Consider the following 25,435-nt stretch of genomic DNA (forward strand, 5'->3'; position numbering starts at 1 on the left):
CATAGTTCATAACCAGGAAGTATGTGAGTGTCATATGATCAAAGATGGCCGCGGTGATGTGGTAAGATGCTTCTTTTTGCCCTAAAAACGTAAAACAACCCAGTTAAATGTTGATCTTGACGAAGTGCCATCGTCTCTTTGCAAAATCTCCTTATGTTTAAGGTGCAGGAACGCATTGGTCTTTTAAATGGCAACAAATGCATATTTGTACTACAAGTCAAATGTTACGTTAAGTCAATTCAAAATATTAATAGTCAAATATGAAACAAAGTGCAATGGTAAGAATCTTGGGAGCTAAAATGCACGATCCTATTTAAAGCCAGGTAAAAGTGGCTCAGTAAAACTTGTTGATTGTTGTACTTTTATTTATTTTTATTCAGGCGTTCCCGTTGGCGCAACTATGAAGCTGAGTTGCAGAGGAGCCGTCTTGAGGCGGCGCCACTGGAAGTTGCTGACAACCATCCCCTCAAACCCATATTGGTAAATTACATCCTCCATGACAAGCCTTGTTTTTCACCTTTATCATTAATTACATTTCCATTTTATTTTGATTATGCGTCAATTCACAACAAAAGTTATCTCACACTTTTCTAGCAACAACAATAATAATCAAGGGTGTCCATAAAGTCTGACAGCTTTTCTCCATCCCCTTTCCTTCTTTCTAATCCCTGTTAGGTGACAGACACCAAAGCCCGCCGTGGGGCTCGCAGAGGCAGCACCTCTTCCTCATCATCCTCCTCTTCCTCTGTAGCCCCAGACCCACTCAGCTCCATGTTGGACGGAACTGATCCGCTGTCCATGTTTGCAGCCGCATCTGCCAGCGAGACTCCGTCTGCGATGCACAATTCCGGGGTCAGTTTGCACATTGGTGTGTTATATTCTCATGATGATGAGTGTTGACATCGTATCCCTGTCAACGCATACAAATGACACAATGCAATGAAGCTGGGTCGTTGTGCTTCCAGGATTCAGGGAGGAAAAGGAGGGAGAAGGAGGAACAGGCAGTGGGACCAGACTTTGAACCCTGGTCGATGAAGAGAGGAGAGATCCTGGCAAGGTTCACCACTACTGAAAAACTCTCAATTGTGAGTTGTCTTCCATCCATAGTATCGGGACACCTCAGGGAACACTTGTTTTACAATCCTTCCTTTCTGACTTATAATGTGAATGCAAGTCACTCGGCTGTGATACCAAAAAGTTTTGTCTAGCTGTGAGATAAATAAAATAACTGAAAACATGCGCCGTATTACTACTATCATTGTTATAGTTTTTTATTATTACAATAATCTAATTCAGTTTTCTGTTTTATTATTATAGAATCTATGCATGGGCTCTGAAAGCGGTAAGTGTATGTTGTGTTTACTGACATAAATAACGCGAACATAATTTCAGGACAAATACTATATGAAAAGACAGTTTGGAAATGCCTCAAGCAAATTTTATTTTGATTATTTATTATTATAATCTATGAATGTGTGTTGTGTGTTTTCTTATGTATTTGTTGTTGGTTGTTAACCATTGTTTTTATTACGTTCACCAATGGATTGACCTACTGAGATGAAATTTTTAAAAAAATGAAAAGAACAATCTGTGTTTGTGTGTGTGTTACATGGTACAACAGTTAGTGATTCTTTCTGTATTGTGCGTTTGTTTGTCAGGAAATTCTCAGAATCCTGGATCGTCTGCTGTCTCCGAGAAGGTTCGCACTCGTCTGGAGGAACTGGACGATCTAGAAGAGGTCAATTTTTTAAAATATAATAAAGTATTCCACTGGTAATAGCAATTATTTTTGACTTATTTAACTCACAGAAGTCCACGAACTTGTATTCGCGGTGTACGCAGGGGCAACATAATACTGTAGGCGCTGTCACTATGATGGCGCTCCTTTTCAAATCGCGGAAAAAGTGCAGACTTCAAACTGCATACGAGTCTTTAAATGGTGAACATCTGTCAAGGTTTCTTTGAAGGCAAAAGTAAACGGGCAAAAACAATGTTTTGAGGGAACTCTCTTGGGCATCTTCTTAGGTGATGAAAATCGTCTGTGTGTGTATTGTTACAGGGATCCCAGAGAGAGCTACTGAATCTCTCCCAGCAGGAATATGCCAACCGGATCGAGGAGTTGAATCAGTCCCTGAAAGAGGCCTGGGGCTCCGACCAGAAGGTCAAAGCTTTGAAAATTGTAATCCAGGTAGCCCTTTTTGTGTCAATGATGCAAAATTAAGTTGAGAAAAAAATAGGTGACTAAAAGGTGAACTTGGGCGACCCCTAGGAATGACTTGACTAAGCACTGACTATGTTTCAGTGCTCCAAGCTTCTGTCTGACACCTCAGTGATCCAGTTTTACCCCAGCAAGTTTGTTCTCATCACTGACATACTTGACACTTTTGGTATGCAAATAACTTTTTTTGCCCTTTCATTGAATTCTTCTGCTCTACATGTTGCTTTTCTGACCCACTGCTTGTTTTCACTTTGCACAGGTCAGCTTGTATATGACAGAATATGGAGCATGTGTTCAGACCCAAGACCTTTACCAGGTACGGGTTGCATAGCTAGTGTGTGTACCGTCCACTTTATTGATTTGCTGTTTCGCTTCTTGATTTTTCCAATCTGTTTTTGTTAGACTCATTCACGGTTGAGGATGTCAACGACACAGCCAAGGAGACGTGTCTCAACTGGTTCTTCAAGATCGCCTCCATTAGAGAGCTCTTGCCCAGACTGTATCCAACCATCCAATCTGATGAATCGCTGTGATACTTTTAGGGCACTTCTTCAATCTCTCCAACCTTTTTACCTTCATTTAGGACTCTTTAACTACTGTGGGCAGATACGTTGAAGCATCCATCCTTAAGTGCAACCGCTTCCTCAACATATCGTAAGTACAGTATTGGAGTTTATTTTGGCCACGGTGGAATAGAATAGTATATAACTTTTTTGTCACTGCATAAATTGTACAATGAAATTAACATGCAACCCTTACAGCATCTTAAAAAAAAGAGGAATAATACAAGATTTGAGAAAAATAGATAAGATAAATATGAAGGTTTAAAAAAAAGACGCATTCAGCACTTTTAAACTTATTGCACGTCCCTGTCAGTTTCAATATTTGCAAATGTGTAGTGTAAACGTGACATGGAGTAGAGCAAATATGATGTGTACATAACATATAAACATGATATGAAGTGGTGCAAATATGAGAATTAGTCCTTGTTCAGGGCAATTACCCGATTGCACGTCCCAGTCAGTTTTAATATGTGCAAATATGCGTCTGTGTAGGCTCTCAGTCGTACAGGAGTTGTCCATCGAGGAAAAGGCTTCTTGAGACGTCATCTGTACTTCTGTGAAGAAGGTGTCGGACGTTTCGCTCCTCATCCGAAGAGCTTCGTCAGCGAACTAATAAGTGCTGGTAGCTTAGGCCTTAAATACAGTAAGAGTGGGCGGAATTGGTGTGCCAACACCCTCCTCCTATTGGTTCGTTACACTAAGCCTGGGCGGAGTAGTGGTATAATCCTATCCTGTTATTAACACCTCCGATAAAAGGGAAGTGTCGCTCCCTGAATAGGGTATGAACGACTCTGATACTGGCTAGTTAGCATCTATTGTTCTGGCTCGGCCCTGCCTTCACCTCATTTGCAAGACTAAGAGCTGTGGGTTTTGGTCTCAGTAACCTGCTGAACACAGGGTCCAAATTAAACCTCAAACCACCATTCCGATTCAATGATGGGTTCTGTTGTTTGACAAAAATAGCTTCCTTTACTCCTCTTTCAAACCATCTGTTTTCTTTGGCCAAAATCTTTACCTCGCTGTCCTGAAAAGAGTGATTGGTAGCTTTCAGGTGTAGATGTACTGCTGATTGAGGACCACTAGCATTGTCCCTGCGATGTTGATAAAGCCTTTTTTGGAGCATTTGCTTAGTTTCCCCAATGTAGTGCTCTTTGCATTCCTCATCTTTACAGTGGATGGAATAGACCACATTGCTCTGTTTCTGGTTTGGAGCCTTGTCTTTAGGATGCACTAATTTTTGTCTCAGGGTATTTACTGGTTTGAAATAGGTAGGAATTTTGTGTTGCCATAAGATCCTCTGGAGTTTTTCGGAGACCCCCGTTACATAAGGGACTACCACTCCTCTCCTTTTTGCTTCTGTGGGCTTTTGGGTTTCTTTCCCTACTCTCTTCTTTTGGCATTTGTTAAAAGCCCACCGTGGGTACCCACAGGTTGAGAGCGCTCTCTGAACATGTTGTGTCTCCTTTTTCTTTCCCTCAGCACTAGTTGGTATTTGTTCCGCTCTATGTTGGAGGGTCCTAATAACCCCTAGTTTATGTTGTAGTGGATGGTTTGATTCAAAAAGCAAAAAACAAGAAATTCAGTCTTTCACAGATCACATCAATGCGGTGGACACCAATATCAAATTTACTCGCGAGGACACTAAAGAAAACCAACTAGCCTTCTTAGACTGCAAGGTAATTATAGGAAAGGACAGACAGCTACTTACAGAGGTCTTTAGAAAGGCCACACACACTGACCAATACCTGCTTTTTGAATCAAACCATCCACTACAACATAAACTAGGGGTTATTAGGACCCTCCAACATAGAGCGGAACAAATACCAACTAGTGCTGAGGGAAAGAAAAAGGAGACACAACATGTTCAGAGAGCGCTCTCAACCTGTGGGTACCCACGGTGGGCTTTTAACAAATGCCAAAAGAAGAGAGTAGGGAAAGAAACCCAAAAGCCCACAGAAGCAAAAAGGAGAGGAGTGGTAGTCCCTTATGTAACGGGGGTCTCCGAAAAACTCCAGAGGATCTTATGGCAACACAAAATTCCTACCTATTTCAAACCAGTAAATACCCTGAGACAAAAATTAGTGCATCCTAAAGACAAGGCTCCAAACCAGAAACAGAGCAATGTGGTCTATTCCATCCACTGTAAAGATGAGGAATGCAAAGAGCACTACATTGGGGAAACTAAGCAAATGCTCCAAAAAAGGCTTTATCAACATCGCAGGGACAATGCTAGTGGTCCTCAATCAGCAGTACATCTACACCTGAAAGCTACCAATCACTCTTTTCAGGACAGCGAGGTAAAGATTTTGGCCAAAGAAAACAGATGGTTTGAAAGAGGAGTAAAGGAAGCTATTTTTGTCAAACAACAGAACCCATCATTGAATTGGAATGGTGGTTTGAGGTTTAATTTGGACCCTGGGTTCAGCAGGTTACTGAGACCAAAACCCACAGCTCTTAGTCTTGCAAATGAGGTGAAGGCAGGGCCGAGCCAGAACAATAGATGCTAACTAGCCAGTATCAGAGTCGTTCATACCCTATTCAGGGAGCGACACTTCCCTTTTATCGGAGGTGTTAATAACAGGATAGGATTATACCACTACTCCGCCCAGGCTTAGTGTAAGGAACCAATAGGAGGAGGGTGTTGGCACACCAATTCCGCCCACTCTTACTGTATTTAAGGCCTAAGCTACCAGCACTTATTAGTTCGCTGACGAAGCTCTTCGGATGAGGAGCGAAACGTCCGACACCTTCTTCACAGAAGTACAGATGACGTCTCAAGAAGCCTTTTCCTCGATGTGCAAATATGATGAGTTGGTTACATGAAAAGATTATATGGAGTGATAGATATATGAACATGATGTGGACTGGTGCATGATATGGATATTTGCAAATACGTAGTGTAAATATGATATGGAGTGCAAAAAAGATGATACATGACATGTAAACATGATATGGATTGATGCAATTATGATAATTAGTCCTTGTTCAAGGCAATTAACCTATTGCACGCCCCTGTCAGTTGCAGTATTCGCAAATATGTAAAGTAAACATGACATGGAACAGTGCAAATATGATGATAAATGACATGTAAACATGATATGGAGTGGTGCAAATATGGTAATTAGCTCTTGTTCAGGGTAATTAACCTATTGCGCATCCTGGTCAGTGTAAATATGTGCTAATAGGAAGTGTAAACATGGAGTAGAGCAAATATGATGAGTACTATGACATGTAAACATGATATGGAGTGGTACATACATGAGCATGATGTGGAATGGTGCAAATATGAGAATTAGTCCTTGTTCAGGGCAATTAACCTTTTGCACATCCTGGTCAGTTTTAATATGTGTTAATATGTAGTGCATATATGATGATTACATGATATGTAAACATGATATGGAGTGATACATATTTGGACATGATATGGATTGGTGCAACTATGAGAACTAGTCCTTGTTCAGGGCAATTAACCCATTGCACGTTCCTGTCTGTTGCAATATGTGCAAATATGTAGCATAAACAATACATGGAGTAGTGTAAATATGATGATACATGAGATGTAAACATGATATGGAGTGGTGCAAATATGAAAATTAGGGCTTGTTCATTGTAATTATTGCTCTGGGGTAGAAATGTAGTCATGGTGATATGCTGAGCTGTTGTTTACGTATGGCTCCAACATAACTAGTTTAGCATTTAGCGGGTTTTAATATTAACATGTAACCTGTTCCCCACAGTGGCATTCAGGAGACTCTCCCACGGCTGACTGCCATGATCAGAGGAATTGGAGACCCACTGGTGGCAGCTTACACCCGAGCTTACCTCTGCAGGGTGACATATTTAATGAGTCATTGTGCTCTCGTTCTTATGATTGCAACCTTGTATTTGTCAGTGCTGGCTGTGCATTTCACACATAAGCCCTCAGGAGTGTCCTACCTTAATTTACCCACCTCTTAACACAGTTCTTGGCTATAGTAACTATCAAAATTATACATGTACAGGAATCCAGTTGATAGTGAAACCATAATATATTTTAAGCTACAGGGCTAAAGTCTGATTGGATGAAAACTGCACAAACTGCACTGCTCAACAAATGCAAGACAATGACATAGAAAAATGTAAAAAAGATTCCATAATTTTGTGATACTGACTGTGTTTAGGCCAGCAGAGAAACCCTTATTGCTCATTCACGGTTTGTTGTTTTTTCCATCCAGGTTGGCATGGAGGTCGCTCCCAGCTTGAAAGACAGCCTGAACCGCAACTTCTTTGACCTGCTCGGAACCTTTCGGCAGATAAGTGGGGAGAGCGTTCGCAACCAGCTCCTCATGCAGAGGGTGGAGATGCCTGAATATTTGACGCTTTATTCTCCTGCCATCAACTGGATCCTGCAATGCAGTGCTGACAGAGCCCCAGAGGTGTGTACTTTTACATTACTGACCACAACATGAGATACACGGTCCACTGAGATCATAGTATTCAAAGTAATGCATTTGAAGGTATTATTTAACAGTATTTATTATTCTGGTTATAGCTTGTAGTCGGGCTGCACAAATAATAGGAAAGAAATCACAATCGAGAGTCAAACTACAATGCAATCTACCTTTTAAAAAGAATTTTACTTAACAAGCTGCATTGCAAACAAACCTTGCTATTTTTCTCAAAGACTGTAGGTAGCATTACAGCTGACACTTATTTCTCCCTCAAGCCTCGTTGGCCAGTGCAGTGGAGTAAACTCGCCCTGGCCAAAAAAGTACCCTGGCTATCATTCATCAGCTTGCAGGAGAAGTGATAACATTCATTAATTTACTTTTCTTTTGTTTTGTCTTAATGAATGTATTGTGGAGTGAGCGAGCGTAGCATTTTTTGACCTGATGGATTTTTTGGCTTTGTATTAACTTCTATTTAAAAAAAAAAACAAAAAACGTTATCTGTCCTTCTGAGGCCTACCATGAAAAAAAATTTATTTTTTTTTAAAGCAGAACAAGACCATGAGAAATGTAATAATGGTGATTACAATAATAAAAGAAATGTGATTTCTTTAAAATGAGCAAGTTGTGTGCGCGTGTGTGAAAAAATCGTGCCAGAGAATTCCCATCTCAAATCTAAGCAAGAAAAATAGTTCACATTTTTAAATAATCTTGCAGCGGTAATTTGTAGTTTATCACATCATATTTGATCTTATTTAGCTTACTTCATTTGTGTTTCCATTTCAGCGTCTCCTAACAGAGATGATGGACAGATGCAAAAAGCTTGGAAACAAGTAAGTATTTAACAAACAATGTTTTTTTTTCCCACCATGATATTATGGGGTAAAGACAAAGGACGAAGGAAATATAGTAATCGCTTGATTATCGCGATTAATTGGTTCCAGACCAGACTATGATAAGTGAATTTCCGCAAAGTAGGATTCCTTCTTTATAAATGGAACATTTTTGTAGTTAGAGAATACAAAACCTGTTTACAATCTTCTAAATATGGTTTCTAGCATCATTAGAGCCCTCTAGACATGAAATAACACCCTTAGGCACCTTTCCACTCATGTTACCCAAAATGGTAGATATAATCAGAAAAGTAAGCCATTTAAGACGTAAATAAAACTTGCTTTTGTCTGTTGCAATAAATGTGTTACGGATGTGTGGAGGACAGGAAGTGAGGTCAGGGGTTCAAATTGAGTTTTCACTTACGGCAGCAACAGCAGCTCGTGTTATCATGATTATATATACTAATGTTATTATTATTGTGCCCGTTCTGAGATCATTGAAACCTGCTATAAAAGCCTTCCTGGGATGAAGTTGTGTCTCACTAAACATTAAAGTAGCATTACTTACACCTAGTGACCAGTGTAGTGTGACACTACATATCACAATTTGAATAAGTCTTCTTAATGCCTTATATTTGTAGTTTTAGATAATTTTGTTTTTTTTAATGCTTGAAAATGCTTAATTTAGGGAAAAAATACATAAAATATGTTTTTTTTAATATATGTATATATGTATATATATATATATTCGATTCGATCCGTGATGTGGTGAGGGACGACTGTACTTGTGGTTTTGCTGAGATTTGCTTGAACTTTCCACAGTGCCTTGCTGCTGAATTCAGTAATGAGGGCATTCAGACCAGAGTTTGTCGCCACCAGAGCCACTGACTTCATCGGTATGATAAAAGACTGTGACGAGGCCGGGTTCCCCAAGGTGGGCACAAATGGTCTTGTTTCAGAAATATTTAATAACATGAAAATGAATAAATGTAAGAAAATATGATAACATTAAATTTGATCAATTTAATAACACTTATATTTAACATTGAATTAAGTTGAATATTAAATGGAATCATGAAATATTCATATTTTATTTAATAAGGTTGTTTGTTTTTTTATTTTTATCGGCAGAGGGCAAAACATGAAATGTATGACAGTTTCACAAAACAGCGGAGTACTGAAAATATTCTTTCTTTCCCTTGCTCTCTGTAGCATTTATTATTTGGATCTCTGGGTCGCTGTCTGGCGGTTGCTGACGCTCCAGAATCCGAGAGGCTGACCATCCTCAATGAAGCCTGGAAGGTTGTCACCAAAGTTCGCAGTCCTCGGGTAGGAAGAGTCGCATTCACACATTATACTTCAATCTGAAATTACTGAACATTTCAATCCTCGTGCCACACAGGATTACATCAGCTGTGCTGAGATCTGGATGGAGTTCACCTGCAAACATTTCACGGTGAGTGAATGTTCTTTTTCCCGTAGATCAAGGAAAGGTCTCTAAAGTGAGGTGTGCTCTCAGAAACGAGAGGTCAACACCGTTTTGGCAGACGTCATCAAACACATGACTCCTGACCGGGCCTTTGAGGATGCCTACCCTCAGGTTCGTACCCTCAACCTGCCTTCCAAATTTTCAACCTCCTGGTTGCCTGCTCATCAAAATGACCCCCATCTTGTCTGCACTTAGCTGCAGTCTGTGATCAGGAAAATACTTGCCCACTTCCATGACTTCTCTGTCCTCTTCTCCATGGTAAGTAACCGGATGTCCATAATATACATTTAGGGTCTTTCTCCACAAGTCACAACCACCTCATGTTCAATATTTGTTTTCCCAGGAGCGTTTCCTCCCATTTCTGGATATGTTCCAGAAGGACAGTGTGAGGGTGGATGTCTGCAGATCCATCATGGATGTCTTCATCAAGTAAAGGCCCCTTCAGTTTGGCAGGAAAGTAAGTAAATGTCCATTAAGTTTCATTCGTCTTCCCTCTGTTTATCTTGTAGACACCAGCTGGAGCCAACCAGAGACCCAGTCATCCTCAATGCCATGATGCACATCTGCAAGACCATGCATGATTCTGTCAAGTGAGGGAGAATGTGTACTTGTTTATTTGTCTGGTGATGTTAAAGGTTCTTGTAGGAATTATATACTCTTTTTTTTTTTTTGTGAACTTCTACATCAGAGATGTCCAAAGAGCGACCTGTTATTTATTGGCTTGTTAATGAGGTATATTACAGTGGAATCTGCTTATGTCAACAACGTGTTTATGACTACCAGCTCATTAAGTCCTATAGGTTAAGGAGTTGCATTGTGGAGCGGTTTATGCAGCTTTCAGACTGGTATTGCACGGCAATATTTACGTGCAATTGGCAGTGCGCGTGGCGGATACTTCAAGTAGAAACGCTTCCTGACGTTCACTTTTAATCCGCACCCCTACACGCCACATATAGCGACCATGTCGCTAAATTGTCAACACAGATCTCTACTAAGTATGAGGTGTGTTATGAAGCGGAACCGGTGATTGCTGGTGCTTGTAATGTTGGCGCTCAGCCGAATATAACTGAGCATAATTAGAACCGCTCAGTGATTAACGCATTGACTGCCAGCCATGTTCAGCTCAAAGAGCTCCATACTGTCAGAGTTTTTGGGCATTTTTGCTGAACTTTCAAGACCCACAGAATATTGAGTTTTAGGACTACATAAACTTTGAAACTATCTAAACAAACTTTAGACTCTCTTCTTTCATCAGAAAAAAGTTTGTTTCTAGCCTTTTTGGGTCTTTATATCTTGGTGGGTAGAACATAGGGTAGTTTCAGCAAAAACACCCGATTTTGACCAAAAAACAAGCTTTTTCCGCAGAGAAGCAAATTCAAGCAGAGTGACGTTGGGGTCTGCTGGATGAGGGGATGAATCCCTGCTGCTGACCGATCCAGACGGCAGCCACTCGTCAGAAGAATCAGGGTTGGGGTCTGAGTCACCCCACTCTGAACTGCTTCGGGTGTCAGGCTCCGGTGTCGCGCCACATGGCTCAGCAATGCTAACCATTAGCTTGTTGCTTCGGCTGCCATTGTCAACTGCATTTGTGTCTACCTCACCTACATCACCCATGTCACCTCTATCTTTTGCGATCGGCACTAAAGGCAGATCCACTGCCAGTATTTTTTGTCGCCGCTCGATTTCGGCATGTGTTTCGCCATTTTCTTCTCTCAACTCACAATCCGTCTTCTTCATAGACAATCTGTCGCTGCCGGTTAGAGGAAAAGAGAACCGTTGCCCCCTACTGGGACAGAAATACAAGTCAGAAATTCACACGCAAGATGAATAAGACTTTGATCTGTGGCTCCCGCGAAAAAAAGGAAAAGATGTCAATAGATGTCTTCGTCAGTCACTGTTACTTTTTGAAAAGACATCAATAGACATCTTTGGCATTGAAAGAGTTAAGGGTGCAGACAAGTCCAAACATCTACGTGTTTGTATCTGACAAATCTTAAGTAACTTTGATCAAATGTAGAATTGCGACAGCTTCTGACTAGACATTAGTACAGCGTCACAGCTGAATGGAAAAAACAGCCACGCTGACGCTAGGAACCCTGAGGTAGGTTGTGTTACAAAAATGTAATCGTAATGCAGTTAATGTGAGGTTCCCATAATGCCTTGCACACTGCCACTTTTATAATAGTGATGCCATAGTTCACAATCTGATACCTGCTGCCTGCTCTCGCGAGACAGCTATTCTCCAGACAAGAAATCTGCTCTGCCACCTATAACACAAAGCCAAGATGTGGATGTTTTCAGATAGCTTAGCATATAGACTATTGGATTCGTTCTAGCATCTTCAGTGCACAAAATGTGTCAAAGTGGCCCCCCTCATCCCGCAATTTTTCTGTATGCGACCCTCGCTGCAAAGTTTGTGCCCCCCTGGTCTCTACAGCACGTTTCTGTGGTGTGTCTTGCAGTGCTCTCACTCTTGAAGATGAAAAAAGATCCCTGTCTCAGCTGATCATCGGCTTTATGCGCCTGGTAAGGAGACCTGTCTGTAATTTATTATGCTTTTTTATTGATACACTGTGCAGCTAAACTAAACTAAAGGGGTTTGTTGTTGTTGTTGTTTTTTAACCAGTGACTGTTTTCCTTTCCACCTTACACTACTTGTCTTCTCCTCCTGTTTGTCATGGTGTTCAGGTTTCCTTTGGTCGTGACTTTGAGCAGCAGTTGAGTTTCTGTGTGGAGGCCAGAGCAACATTCTGTAACCTGGAACCAGTACTGGTGCAGCTCATTCACGTCCGTATGAATTTTAGTTGGCTTTGATTTAATGCGCCGTACCGTGCATGCATGCCCTCAATCACCGTGTCACCATAATCAGACGGTGAATCAACTGGCCATGGAGACCAGGAGAGTGATGAGGGGCAGCCACTCCCGCAAAACAGCAGCATTCGTCCGGGTGAGTCCAGTTGGCATTTTACCCATTTGTCCCAGTTTGCCATAATAACAGGCGACATGCCAGATCATTGGTTGTTTTCTTTTCTTCTCCTTCAGGCGTGTGCTGCCTACAGTTTTATTACCATCCCGTCACTCAGCAGCATCTTTAGTCGTCTCAACCTTTATCTGCTGTCTGGTCAGGTTGCGTTGGCCAACCAGTGTCTTTCCCAGGGTGAGCGGCTTCCCCACATTATAAAGAATAGTTCAAGGTTGTGTCACAAATACGGATGCTTCAATCAATCAGCCACCAATCAATATCGGCCGATATCTGTGGAAAAGTACGTGATCGGCTTGTGCCAATCAATGCCTTTCTATGCTGATCATGAAAACTGATTACCTGTGGCTCGTACTATTGCAGCATGCAGAGACCCCTGTGTGCAGTCTCGTGTCCTGCTCTAAAGTCTTGGGTAGTGTTCCCCTCCCCTTTCCTTCACACTGCGCAGGTGTGCAGCGGCAGGTATGCCATTTGTGAGAGTGATGTAAAGTTTGCATCCTGCGGCCACCTGTATATAACAGCCACCTGCCTATAGCGGCCACTGAAAAATCCCCCGCAGAAAATTTACATGTTATAGACCCTGTGTATAGCAGTCACCTGTCCAACGTGGCCAGCGGCCACCCATTTTGTATCCCTTGGTCAATATCTGACTGCATATAGCGGCCAAAATACAGACTCAAGCGGAAGCTTCATGCACTAAAAAGTTTTGTTTTTTAATCAATGAAGCCGTCGTGTGTAGACTTTAATTACTGAGTCCTAGCTCAGTCACAATCATTCACAAGATCCACACAAACTGTCAGTTGTTCGACATTAAAAAAAAGCCGTCTTCTCTGGAGCTTGTTGCAGACAGTGACACCGTTTATTTCCTGGTGTGAGACAATGTGCACTGGTCAATACTCATGTCGCCGATGCACTTTAATCGCTTTACTAACAGCGGAGAACACTGCAGGAATTTACATCCACGCCAACATCCACACACTAACCAACTCTCTCGACACTCACAGCTAGCACTGAGCCTAACTCTCCTGCTCGTGACGTCACACCGTCACTTCCCGTCACTTCCTGATGAACTAAAGCTGTAATGACACTGCCGTATATATAGTAGCACAGCTTTGTTCTGTGGGTGGTGTAGAATAACAAGCCTAGTAGTTCTTTACAACTTTTATCCGCAGTCCCACAGTGCCCTCTACTGGTCAACATGTAACAGTATAATTATATGTATCTGCAAACACAACAAGATTCCAAATCACAGACAAGTTAATATGTGCGTGCACAAATTCAAAATGGCCGCCAACCTGTCTATAACGGCCACCTGTCTATAGCGGCCACTGTTGCCGTTTCCCTTTAGTGGCCGCTATAGACAGGTTTGACTGTATATATAATGATGGTAAACAAATACAGTTGGCTACTTATTGCGGACTATTCTGGGAACCTATCCCTCGTGATAAACGAAGGAACACTGTACCTGTACGACAAATACGCAAACATGTACCAATACCAGTTTAAAATGGGAAAATAAACAAGTATTAAATTTTCCCATAATGCATTGCATCTGAGCAACGCATTCATTGGGGCGCTGCAATGACGTCAGCCTCTCTCTGGGCTCTCCTCTGGCTCCCTCTGGTGGACAGAGGCAGCATTGCAGCGCCAGCCAGCCATTTTCTATGCTGCTTGTCCTCCAATTAATGCGTTGCTCAGACGCAATGCAGTATGAGAAAACTTTATAAAAGAGTTTGTTTTTTTTTCATTTGAAACTCGTATTGGTACATGTTTAGATATTTCTCAGGTATACCTTTTGAGTGTTGTGTGTTAGATGACACCGCAAATCAGACTGTTATATTGAGTAAAGGCCTGCAATTTCCGATGGGTTGAGAAGCTTGTCGTGGGTTTTTTCATAGCCCATGATTGGCTGCTGTTAAATAGAGAGCAGCCTGGTACTCACAGACTCGTGCACGCCACAATAGGCCATTTTATGACGCGGACACGTGCGGCTGATGCACCGTTGCGGCTTATATATATACAAATCTGTTTTTTTCTTTAAATTTAGTGGGGGTTGGCTTATACGCCGGAATTTATGGTAAGCAGGTGATGAAACATGGCACCACCTTCCTATTGATGGAAAAAAGACCATCATTCATTAATCAAAACTCTAGGAGCCATTTGATGTGAGGTTGTATTGACAAGAAAGGGAAACCAACCGATGAAAGACAAAGAGTTTTTACGGTGAAATATAAAGGTCAACACGGTACATAAAAGCGCTACTCGGACTCCAAAGAGTTAAAATTCATAGTTGTTTGTATTTTCCCTCCCATCACTCCATTTCTGTCTTCTCATGCAGCGGATGCCTTCTTAAAGGCGGCGGTCAGTATTCTTCCAGAGGTTCCACGCTCCATCAGCGTGGAGGGGAAGCTTCGCTCTGCTGAGAGTTTCATGCTCGACTTCATCAACAACTTCCTCTCAACCCTTCTGGTCGTCCCGGTAACAGCTCTCATCAAATCATCATTCGAGATGGATCCAATGGGCACAGTAAATATTTATTATGAATCTGTGTGTGTTTTCAGGATCACCCGGAGCATGGTGTGCTCTACTTAGTCCGCGGTCTGCTCAACATGGTGCAGGATTACACCTGGGAGGACAACAGCGACGCTAAAGTGCGGGTCTACATCTGTGCCCTTCCGCTGCTGGCCGCCATGAGCCAAGAAACGTACCTCTATACCATTCCAAAAAGTAAACACCCCCCTACTGGCTATAGCGTCATCTTTTAATTCATTGCCACCATAAAAACAACAAGGTTTGTTTATGTGAAAGATGACTGAAAAGCTGCTGTTTGATTTCCATAAGTGTGCATAAACACAGCAACTCAAGATTGCATTATGTTTGGGATTTTAATAGTTTGGCCTTGCCTTGTTTTTTTTGCATCTTTTCAGTGGAGTCCAATGAAACCCTTTATGGGGGGGACCCTAAGTTCCTGTCAGAAATTAACAAGCTGTGTGAGACATTGATTGGGCAGATCCTGGACCACCTGAAGGCCCTCGGTCGAGAAGAGGTGAGGCCAAAGTGAAAGAGGTGCACATGTGTTTGGAAGAAAACAGCTTTGAAATGTGTTTTTGTTTCCTTTTTTTTGCATAGCAGCAGGGCATGCGCCGCCAATGTACTCTGGCCTTCTCACTCTTCGGCGTCCTGCTCTCCCACGGCGACCTGAGGAACAACAAGCTGAGCCAGCTGGCCGTCAACCTGTGGAACCTCAGCCACAAACACGGATACTGTGACACGCGCATTTCTGTGAGTGTGTGTGGACAACCCACTCACCGAATATTTTTAACGGTGGATCAGGATTTCTTTTAACAGCTGTTTGATTGCATGAGTAGCACCCACCTCCGCCCTCTCCCAGCTCATATTCGTGGCTGAGGTGACCTTGAGCACTACAAGTCACTAATGGTGATGTGTTACGTGCAGGGGGTCATATGCAAAATTAAGAAAGCTCCTAATTTTTGTTAGAAAGACCTCATGCAGTGCAGTTCTTTACAAGTGTAATTCCAATAATAATAAAAATGTAGTGCTAAATGAATACCTCTCAGACAGCATCAATGGTAACTGAGCCTCATAATTCTTGTAGAGGTAGAATTTTTGCTGTGTATTGTGTTCCTATTGTGTGTGGCCTGTTTGTGCATACTGTACTATCGAATGTATATCACTTTATTAAATACTTTATATACATTCTAGAAGAAAATACTCAGGGAAGTGTTTTCACTCATATCATTACTTCATTATTTTACAGGTTACATTTTACAGTTAAAAAGAATTTTAGCATATTTTAAAAAGTGTCTTTAGACCAGGGGTGTCCAAACTTTTTCTACTGGGGCCCACATATTGAAAAATGAAAGGATGCAAGGGCCACTTCACTTTTGTGAAGTATGTATTTCAAGAAAAAAAACGGCATTTTAGCTCTGCGATATAGCTGAAAAAGCCTATTATTAGTATCAACTTCGCTCTTTGCTTTTTCCCACATTTTACTGTTGTTTTTTCTTCCAAACATTTAAATTTTCTTCCTAAATAATCATTGTAAATTTTCTGTCATATTATGACTTTATTCCAATATTATTATATTTTTTTCCTCAGCCTAATTTTCCAAAAAAATACAACTTTTTAAAAAATGTCTATTTTCTTGAATACTTCAACTTTATGCTACCAAAATTACTAAAATGTTTTTTTTTTTTCTCATATTACGTTATTCTCATAAAATTCAGACTTTTTCATGTTGGATTACAAATTGTTTTCTCGTAATATTTTTACTTTATACTTGTAAAATGACTGCTGATATTTCCGTTTTTGCTGTATTTTATTGTAATATTTTAGTCTTCTTGTTAAATCATATTTTAAGAATGCGCTGCGGGCCAATAAAAAAAAAAAAAACTAGTGCCACAAATGGCCCATATATACTGTATGTACAAACGTGTGTGTACACACATACTTTATGTACATGAACAACTCCACCTACTGCTTTGATGACTGCCATGGTCTTGTCTTCTCCTCTGCAGGTTCGGACTCTGGAGTACATGAAGCATCAAGCTGCGCAGGCCGACATGGCTCACCTGTCAGATACGGTCCAGAGACTCGCATTGCAGTCTCGCACCTGAACACCAGCATCAACAAGTACGGTATTTGTAAAAAGAACGGCCTCTACTACTATCAAGTGTGTGTATAATCATCTAAAGCTTATGCAGGAATGTCGTGCATAAAAAAAAAGCTGCTTCTCACTCAATACTGGGTTAGTTTGACTGAAAGCAATCATACTTGTCTATATTTACGTGTGAAGAGCCTTCAGCTCTGATGGTCGTATCAGATTGTCTCTGTTATTATCATGTAGTGCAATTTATATTCATGAAATGCCTAATAGTTTCCTTTCATATTTATATATCATTTACAACTAATCTTTATTTTTTAGTATGGGAATACATCAACTGTACACCATTGCCAAATTTCTCTACTCAGTCATATTTTTTTTATTAGCTACATGGTACAATAAAGAAATAGACAGGAAAGATTTGTTTCACGCCAGTCTCTGTTGGAGTTTATTGACTCAGTTAGCGTATCATTGAAAACAGCAACCCTCCTCCTCTTGTTCATAAAGGAAATAAAACAGCAGTGATTCACACATTTGGTCACACGCCTTTTGCTTTATACTGCCTCCCCAAAAAAATGTACCTCTTTTGCAAGTTTCTCCATCTTACATTTCAAACTAACAAAAACACTGAGCATAACTGTCACTGATAAGATTTTGGCTGTGTGGCAACCAACAACTCTCATAGAAGTCTTTGGAAATGTGTGTTTGTTGCCTAACTTGACTTAGCCTGTGATAATGGATGTACTGTATGACAGTGACCCCTACAGGAGCCTTACTTGAAATTGGGAAACTAGAGGGAAAACGATAGGGAATTTGAACGCTGGAATTTTCTAACCAATTGCAAACCAAAAATATGTATTCTGTATGTACCACACCTAAAATGATTTTTAGGAATTTTTTGGAATTAATAATAAATCACAACAGACGTTAATTTATTGTTCAAACCATTGTAATTACTGAATACATATGAATTGTTTGATTTTGGTCATGGTCCCCAAGTCCTCACAGAAGATGAGGACTACAATGGAAGACTCCTTCTTAAATTTGACTGATGAACTGTTGCTGAGAAGGCCAAACACAAGAACTAAAGGTTCGGAATATCATGGCTGCAATGATGTTGGATTAGTGACCACCTCCAAGAGGAATTGTTTCACATAAAAAAAAAAAAACTAAATACATGAGCAATTCCAACAAAAGAGTGTCATATTCCCCCCTCCCTCCTTCCCTCAACCCCAAAACATGCACTCTTAGGTGCGACGCCTCATGTCCAAATGTTTTCCAACCACACTAAATTCATCTTGGAGATGGTAACAGATGAGACAGGAGGTGCAAGATGATAAAGTTGTGATTCACTATAAGCTCAATCACACTTACTACAGATGAGAAACAGAGGTGGTCTTGAGTACTTTATATGACTACTAAGACATATTTAAGGGAAAGGGGAGGGGAGGGGAGGTGAGAAGTCACAGTGACAACAGCAGTGATTGAGCTGTCTAGCAAGGGAGTGAATATTGTAGTGTGTCCCCATGGTGACTACGTAATAAACAATACTGTTTAAACAACTTCATATCTACAATGTTGTCCTGTCAAACCAGTCTGTCCAACACGTTGTAAAAGACTCTGACCAGGGAGTCTGCTAACAAAAGTAATGATTCAAATAATGTTTTTACTGCTGTTCACTGCAGGTAAGCCGGATACCCGGGGTGTGTTTGGACTGGGTGAATAAAATTATAGAGGGGGGAGTCATTTGTGAAACAGCACGCCTCGGAAAACGTGGACCGCCGCCTCACCCCACCTCCCCTATATGAGGAGATGAAGGAGGGTGGGTGGCGTGGTTGTCCCCTTTTTTGTGTGTTTGTGTGATGTGTGAGTGTGTTCTTTTGCTCTTTGCATCCGTGGCTGGAGGCTCAATCCAGTTCGATAGGGCTGCTGTCCTCCTGGGCTTCCTCAACACCGTCGTCATCCTCGCCCGCTCCCATCAGGCTGTTCAGCAAGTTTCCTGCAGGATGCAACATCGGCTTTGTAAGACACTTTTGAAGCTTTCATAGAAAAGATGCTATCGATTCACTCACCTAGCAGGCCACCGTATGATGGCGACTGTTTGGGGGGAACACCAAAGAAAAGTTGTCCTATTCTGTCAAGATACTGAAAGAGGACAAACACAAACATTGGAAATAAAACAGACAAATGCGTTAATAAGACGGGCTGTGTCTCAAATGGAACACTTCACAACTTCAAGTACACTTCCTATATGTATACAGTCGTCCCTCGCTACATTGCGGTTCAAACATCGCTCCCTAGCGCTTTTTCAAAAATTCATCAATAAATGATGGCGGTTTCATGGTTAAATAACGCCTATTATTAGTAAAAATAAAAAAACTATATTTAAGCAAACTGTACTTAATCTTGGCCTAAATTATGCATTTTCAAGCATAAGGATCAATAAGTGAACTAACTAAATGAAGTAAAATACAAATACAAGGCAGAAGAAGCCTTCTAATTGTGAATGTAGTGCTGTATTCTACATTGGCCACTAGGTGTCGGTGTTCGCTGCGACAAGGGCCAGAAAAAGCATTTCTTGGGATTTAACTATAGACAACAGGCCCTATAATAAAAACACAATGATCACAATAATAACACAGGTTACTGTTGGGGCCATAACTCATAAAAAAACTCATCTTTGAACGTCAATGTCACTTCCTGTCCTCTACACATCTGTCCGCTAGGGAACACATTTACTGTGACACAAAACAAACAGGAGTTTTATTTATGTCTAAAATGGCTTATAATGTCTACTATATTGGGTAATATGAGTGTAAAGCCATTTCAAGCCGCCATTACAATACACTGATGAGACAATAGCCACTACAGGAAGAAGGCTGTCCAGAAAAAAAACAATGAACTACTAAAGTGTGAGTCTGTTAGCTTATGTCTAATACTGTATGTCTTATTTTCTCTGATTATACCGACTTTATTGGGTAATACGAATGTAAAGGTGACTATGAGTGTTCCATGTCTTGAGGGCTCTAATAATGTAAAAAAAAAAAAAAAGAGAATCGTCCTAATATCCTAAATTCACTTATCACGGTAAAGACTGGAACCAATTAGCAGCGATAAACCACTATGTACCGTATACGTGAATTCCTGAGGGCAAGAATCGTGACAGTGCTGTGCTGTCCCAAATCCCTTACTGTTGTTGCGCACCTACCGGAAATAACGCAATATTTATCCACTTCCTCTTCTCTCCTTTTTCATTGTAAATTGCAACCACTGGAGTTAGCCCCTCCCCTTCTGCTACGTTGCCAAGATGACGACAATTAAGGCTGCACACTCACCGTTTGGGCTGGTGCTGAGTGCAACACTGCATGTAGGGCGCTCTGATGTCCACGTTAACAGAATTGCAGAATTAGCCAATAACAACGGAATTTACTGTTCAATTTACTGTTATCTCGTGGAAAGTGAGATCATGTGAATGAAATGTCACGAACTAACGTTCGTTTAGGGAAGTATTTCCCTGGTGGAAACACTAACCCGCCTCCTGCCAAACTAAAACTAAGTGAAAGTTGCCAAAAAAACTTGGAAACTCCTCTCTTACGGAGCGTGAATGCAAGCTAGCTGGGTTAGCTTAGTTTAGCAGAGCATGCGAGCGCGGCTGTGTGTGTGGTACTCAGGCTGGATGAGTGTTTACACCGTGTTGTGTTTTACCACTTGTTAATGCAAACGAGCATTTAACAATGCCCGCTGATGTCGTCTTAACTGTCAACCACCATTCTCAACACACACAACACACTGCCGGCCTCCAAAATAAGAGAGCTGTTTGCCACATCTTGTCTAATTGTGGAAACAAAATAAGTGTGTCATTAAAAAAATATCTTACATTAATACCGCACTTAGAATTGCAACAGTGACTACACCTTCCTTAATCACAAGCACAGGCATTACAGTTTGTTGAAGATTTTGTAGCAAAATTCTAAAAAAATAAACGGAAAAAACAGAATTTGGAAAAAAAATAAAATGGATCTCGTAGGGCCTTATGCATGTTGCCGTTCTTTTCAGTGTGAATGCACTTTTGCACTCAAAATGCTAAGTGTACGTGTGGAAGTCCACAAACTGAGACCCAGCCTACATCCCAACTTCCTGGTCACTGTAAGAGCTAATAACTAACTACTCACTAACTTGTGTGTCCACTAAAGAAGATGCTATAGGAAGGCTCTGGAAGCACTCACCTCATTATACATGGGGTCTCTTTTCAAGGAAGGTTGATATTGCTCACATAACACTGTGAAAACTGTTAATTTACCCCTGAAAAGGCAAAAGGCATACGCAGTCACCATAAAAATGCACTCCTTATTTGGTACACCTACACAATCTACAGCATATCAAGATATTACCTTTACAAGGACAATAATGCTTAGACACAGTTGCTATACTGGATCTCATACTGTAAGGTCTACATGTATTTTGAGAGCATTCTTACCCATCCACTGCCAGCAGCAGAAACCAGATAAAGTTAAGCAGAGGCTGGACAAACGGAGGTCCTTGCTCTATGGACGGGTGTTTCTCTGTGTACGTGCTGAACACCACGGAAGCGCTGTTTTTGTTTTTTAGGCAGAGAAACCTGTTGGTGTAAAAGATTAGTCAAAAATGGCTAGATCTTTATCGGTTACTGTCTGTGCAATAATGTCAACAAGGATGCAAATGGACTCACTGTAGGACTGCTTGGGCCACAAACATGTCGACCTCGCTACGGAAGCCTCGGGATGATGAATACTCCACTAGCATCTGCGCACAGCCTTCCCCATCAGACGAATGCAGGAAGTGGTAACGAGATTCACTGTAGTTTTGCTCTAGAAAACCAAAAAATTTAACTAGAACATTTCAGCTGAGACTTCATTTTCTACTTTTCGACTTACTGCATATGGAGGTGTGTTCCTAGGTTAGCAGATAACACACACTGAAGTGATTTATGTGACGTACCTTTCCACAAGGTGACAGCCAGCAACTGGTGTAACTTTGGGTGACCCAATTTTCCAGAGCCTCCCGTGGACCATTTCAAGGCTCTGGACACAAACGCTACTCTTTCTGGAGAGTTCTGATCCATCAGGCTAAACAGCTTTGCCAGGTTTTCTGCTCGGCAAACACACAAACATCACCATTACAAACACGGGATGTCTAGAGGGGGAAATCATTATTTTGACACCTCTGCTGTGTTTGTAAGGTTATCCCCATAAAAATACATTTTTATTGTAGGTTTACTTTAACAGAGAGACTGAATATCACCCAAAAATAGAGGAAAAAAACAGATACAGGAAGACTTCACCACATCAAGCGGCCAAATAATGGGCCATGTACCAAGGAATCTTGGATGAGAACCTCCTGACAGCCTCAAGCCCTTCTGTATTTGGCATGGACCAAAATCCCATCCTGATGTCCAACGGGCTGGTGACCACCTAACAAGAAACATCTGACCTCTGTGCTTGCCCACAAGGGCTTCTCCAGCAAGTATGATTTTCTTGGGGATGAAATACTTCACTCAAATACAAATTAATGCATAACCTTCATTTAATGTTATTTTCTGGATTTTTTTGTAGATATTCTGTCCCTCTTTGTTAAAATAAACCTACCAACAAATGATGGACTGTTCATACTGTAAGGGGGCCAAGTAACAAAGTCATTGATGGTCCAAAAGTAGTTTAAAGACTGAAGGCTGCTACTCACCTAATATGTCGTCTTCCACTTTGCTCTCTGACTTCTCCAGCACCTCGAGCACTAGCATGGATAGATCTGCCGCACTGTTTTGCTGCAGAGCAAAGCACAGATGGCTGCCTTGTTATCCTTGAAATACCACATTTCCTCAAAGTGGCTGAAATTGCAGAGAGTACCAGGCTTCTACTATAAATGCCGTTTTATAGTAATACATCCATCCATGCATTTTCTCTACTGCTTATGCTGTTCATGGTGGTGGGGAGCTGGAGCCTATCCCCGCTTTTATTTAACTGTATTAAATAATTGTTGTTATCTTCGACAAATAAAATGTAAGAAAAACATATTCATTGAATGTGATAATATTGTTGTACATCCTCCATCACTGACACGGCTTTCTTTCTAATAATTTTGCATTTTGTTTATTTATTTATTTACAATCTGTAATTCTTTCTTCTTTCTCATGGGTAACAATAACACTTTCATTCAAGTGGACGACAAACCCAACAGACTACTGCGGCCACGGCTTCTATTGGAGCAGAGCCCACTATTTCATGAAGTACAGTCATTCCTGTATAAATCTGTTAAAGTTAAGGTTATTTAGTGCACTTACATGCAATACTTGTAAGCCATCTTATGTTGTGTATTCAGTTACAAATTGAGAGAGTACCTGGTTATAGCTGAAGAACAGCAGAGCACCATTGTACATCAGCTCCCTGGCTTCACTGTGTTTTGCCTGTGACATGTACCTGTTGCAAGGCAGGAGAGTCTGCGTTAAAAATGTGTTAGGGGTGAACAGCATGCATATAAAGCTTCTTGTGATGACAGAATTGCAATTCATCAAGCATAAGGAGCAGAAATGATGAGCAGTCTTCTCTGTCATGAAGATGTGAGGTTGGCCATCATGGATTTATATTACAAGTCATGTACAGCCATTCATAAAAAAGAGGTTTGCTTCAATTGAAATGTTTCACAAACAATGGGGACATAACAAAATCTTATCTTGAACGTAATCATGAAAACAAGCCATTGTAACTTCTCACCGACCAACATACACCTTATACGATAGACTAAATGTATAAATATCTCAGGTAAAACATGTCCAGGTACCTCAGTACAGACGGCTGGGTGGCTATTAGCACATTTACAGAGCAACAGCAAACAAATATGTCAGCTGTTCATTACACGCTCATAATTTGAACATTTATCATTTTAACACGTCATTATATGCTATATATTTGTCTCGTATAGCAACCCAAGATACAACTTCTGTAGCTGTCAGATGTGTTCTTTCTGATGTTAGCAACCCTGTTAGCTGGCTAGCTAGCACTTAGTGAGCAGTCCATTTTAGGGCTGTCGGTAATTGACACTTCCGTTCTCCAAAGAAATAGTCAGACCAGCATTGGTGGGTAGGTCCTTTGTGAAATCCTCCCAATCATAAGCGAGTACAGAAACAGCAAGGTTGACATATAGCGCTTAGAACACCACAGGCCTCGAGAAGCCAACTGCAACCGGGACGTGAAGTCAATTCTTACCTAAAAAATAATGTCCTATACATCTGGTGTGCTTCATAGTAATCTCCCTTTTCTACACTGGCTCGCAGTTTTCCTTCCACCCTCTGCACACCTCCACGGTTTCTGACACTGGAGCACCTCAGAGACTCCTGCTCCGACATCGTCGTAGCTCAGCGGTGGGCGCTGTGGATACTACTAGTCCGCCTGCACTGTTGACACGGGAAACCGGAAGACGTGGAACAAATCTTGACCTTCTGCGGTTGCCGTAGTTATTCACATGGCATAGCATTAGGTAGAGCTGCAAGATGTAATGTGGCGTTCTAACAATTAGTTTAGTACATGGCAAGGCATAATACTAAACTAAAACTTCCCTTGTGAACATGGCGCTATGTTGTAGCGGAGGGCGAGTCGCTAAAAATAGTAACATTCCAAGGGTGTCAGTGATCGATACGAGTGTGATGAGATAGATATATTTCATTTCTCGTCTATGTTTATTGTTACAAATATGTGTATTTTGTGTTGTGTTGTTCTTATTGTTCTTATTTTTATACTGTGTTTGTATATTGTTATATTGTTTCCAAACTCAGGTAATAAATAACTGGACACAGGAAGCCTATGGGGAAAAAATCAAATGATGAGAGCTAATAGTATATTTTGCCTTATTGACTCATCTTTGCTTATGTAATTAAAGGGAATAAGTGAATAATTTTACATTGTTGTTACCGCCTTATAGTGCTGTATTTATACACTGTACAGTATTGTTAAGTTGTTCACAAATAAATAATTGGCCTGTGTTATTGTGGTTATATTAACGATCAACAAATTTAAAAAAAAAAACATAAAGTCATTCAATGACCGTAAAAAAATTCATGTAAAAAAATCAAGACTATTGATACCCTACTAGATTTATTTGGTGTCGATACCCAAATTTGCATTATCGCCCACTACTATACCCACCTGCAGCCAACTTCGGTACATTTTGCACTCAGCTCAACACTAGATGGCGACAAATACCTTGACGGAAATAAATCTATCGTCAAAACATAAATTCCCACGCTAATGTTCATTTAATATGCAATAGAAC

At 40.9% G+C, this 25,435-nt stretch overlaps 2 protein-coding genes across 5 annotated transcripts; one reads left to right on the plus strand and one right to left on the minus strand.

The window, feature by feature from the left end:
- Positions 1–21: 21 nt before the first annotated feature.
- Positions 22–18,887, plus strand: vps35l (VPS35 endosomal protein sorting factor like). 4 transcript variants are annotated; one of them, XM_054768408.1, is made up of 30 exons: positions 22–61; positions 381–480; positions 676–852; positions 966–1,085; positions 1,318–1,342; positions 1,659–1,738; positions 2,060–2,188; positions 2,303–2,387; positions 2,478–2,534; positions 2,621–2,717; positions 2,825–2,872; positions 6,519–6,612; positions 6,996–7,196; positions 7,995–8,041; positions 8,864–8,975; positions 9,254–9,370; positions 9,444–9,497; positions 9,561–9,641; positions 9,726–9,788; positions 9,874–9,959; positions 10,040–10,120; positions 11,993–12,056; positions 12,219–12,317; positions 12,400–12,477; positions 12,573–12,687; positions 14,849–14,988; positions 15,072–15,237; positions 15,438–15,556; positions 15,640–15,792; positions 17,049–18,887. In XM_054768408.1, exons 1-30 carry the CDS (start codon positions 45–47, stop codon positions 17,145–17,147), a joined length of 2,904 nt encoding a protein of 967 aa, XP_054624383.1. In that variant the 5' UTR covers positions 22–44; the 3' UTR covers positions 17,148–18,887. The 4 variants fall into 4 exon arrangements, with proteins under 4 accessions (XP_054624383.1, XP_054624384.1, XP_054624386.1 ...); XM_054768409.1 differs by having other exon boundaries at positions 15,643–15,792; XM_054768410.1 differs by lacking the exon at positions 22–61 and adding an exon at positions 251–278.
- get4 (guided entry of tail-anchored proteins factor 4) lies at positions 17,542–24,585 on the minus strand. Its single transcript, XM_054768412.1, has 9 exons — positions 24,373–24,585; positions 23,508–23,586; positions 22,853–22,934; positions 22,112–22,261; positions 21,843–21,981; positions 21,612–21,752; positions 21,361–21,436; positions 19,207–19,279; positions 17,542–19,133 (listed from the first exon to the last, which is right to left on the minus strand). Exons 1-9 carry the CDS (start codon positions 24,510–24,512, stop codon positions 19,042–19,044), a joined length of 972 nt encoding a protein of 323 aa, XP_054624387.1. The 5' UTR covers positions 24,513–24,585; the 3' UTR covers positions 17,542–19,041.
- Between the last annotated feature and the right edge of the window lie 850 nt (positions 24,586–25,435).

The sequence above is a fragment of the Dunckerocampus dactyliophorus genome, chromosome 2, assembly GCF_027744805.1.
Source record: "Dunckerocampus dactyliophorus isolate RoL2022-P2 chromosome 2, RoL_Ddac_1.1, whole genome shotgun sequence".
Taxonomy (NCBI): domain Eukaryota; kingdom Metazoa; phylum Chordata; class Actinopteri; order Syngnathiformes; family Syngnathidae; genus Dunckerocampus; species Dunckerocampus dactyliophorus.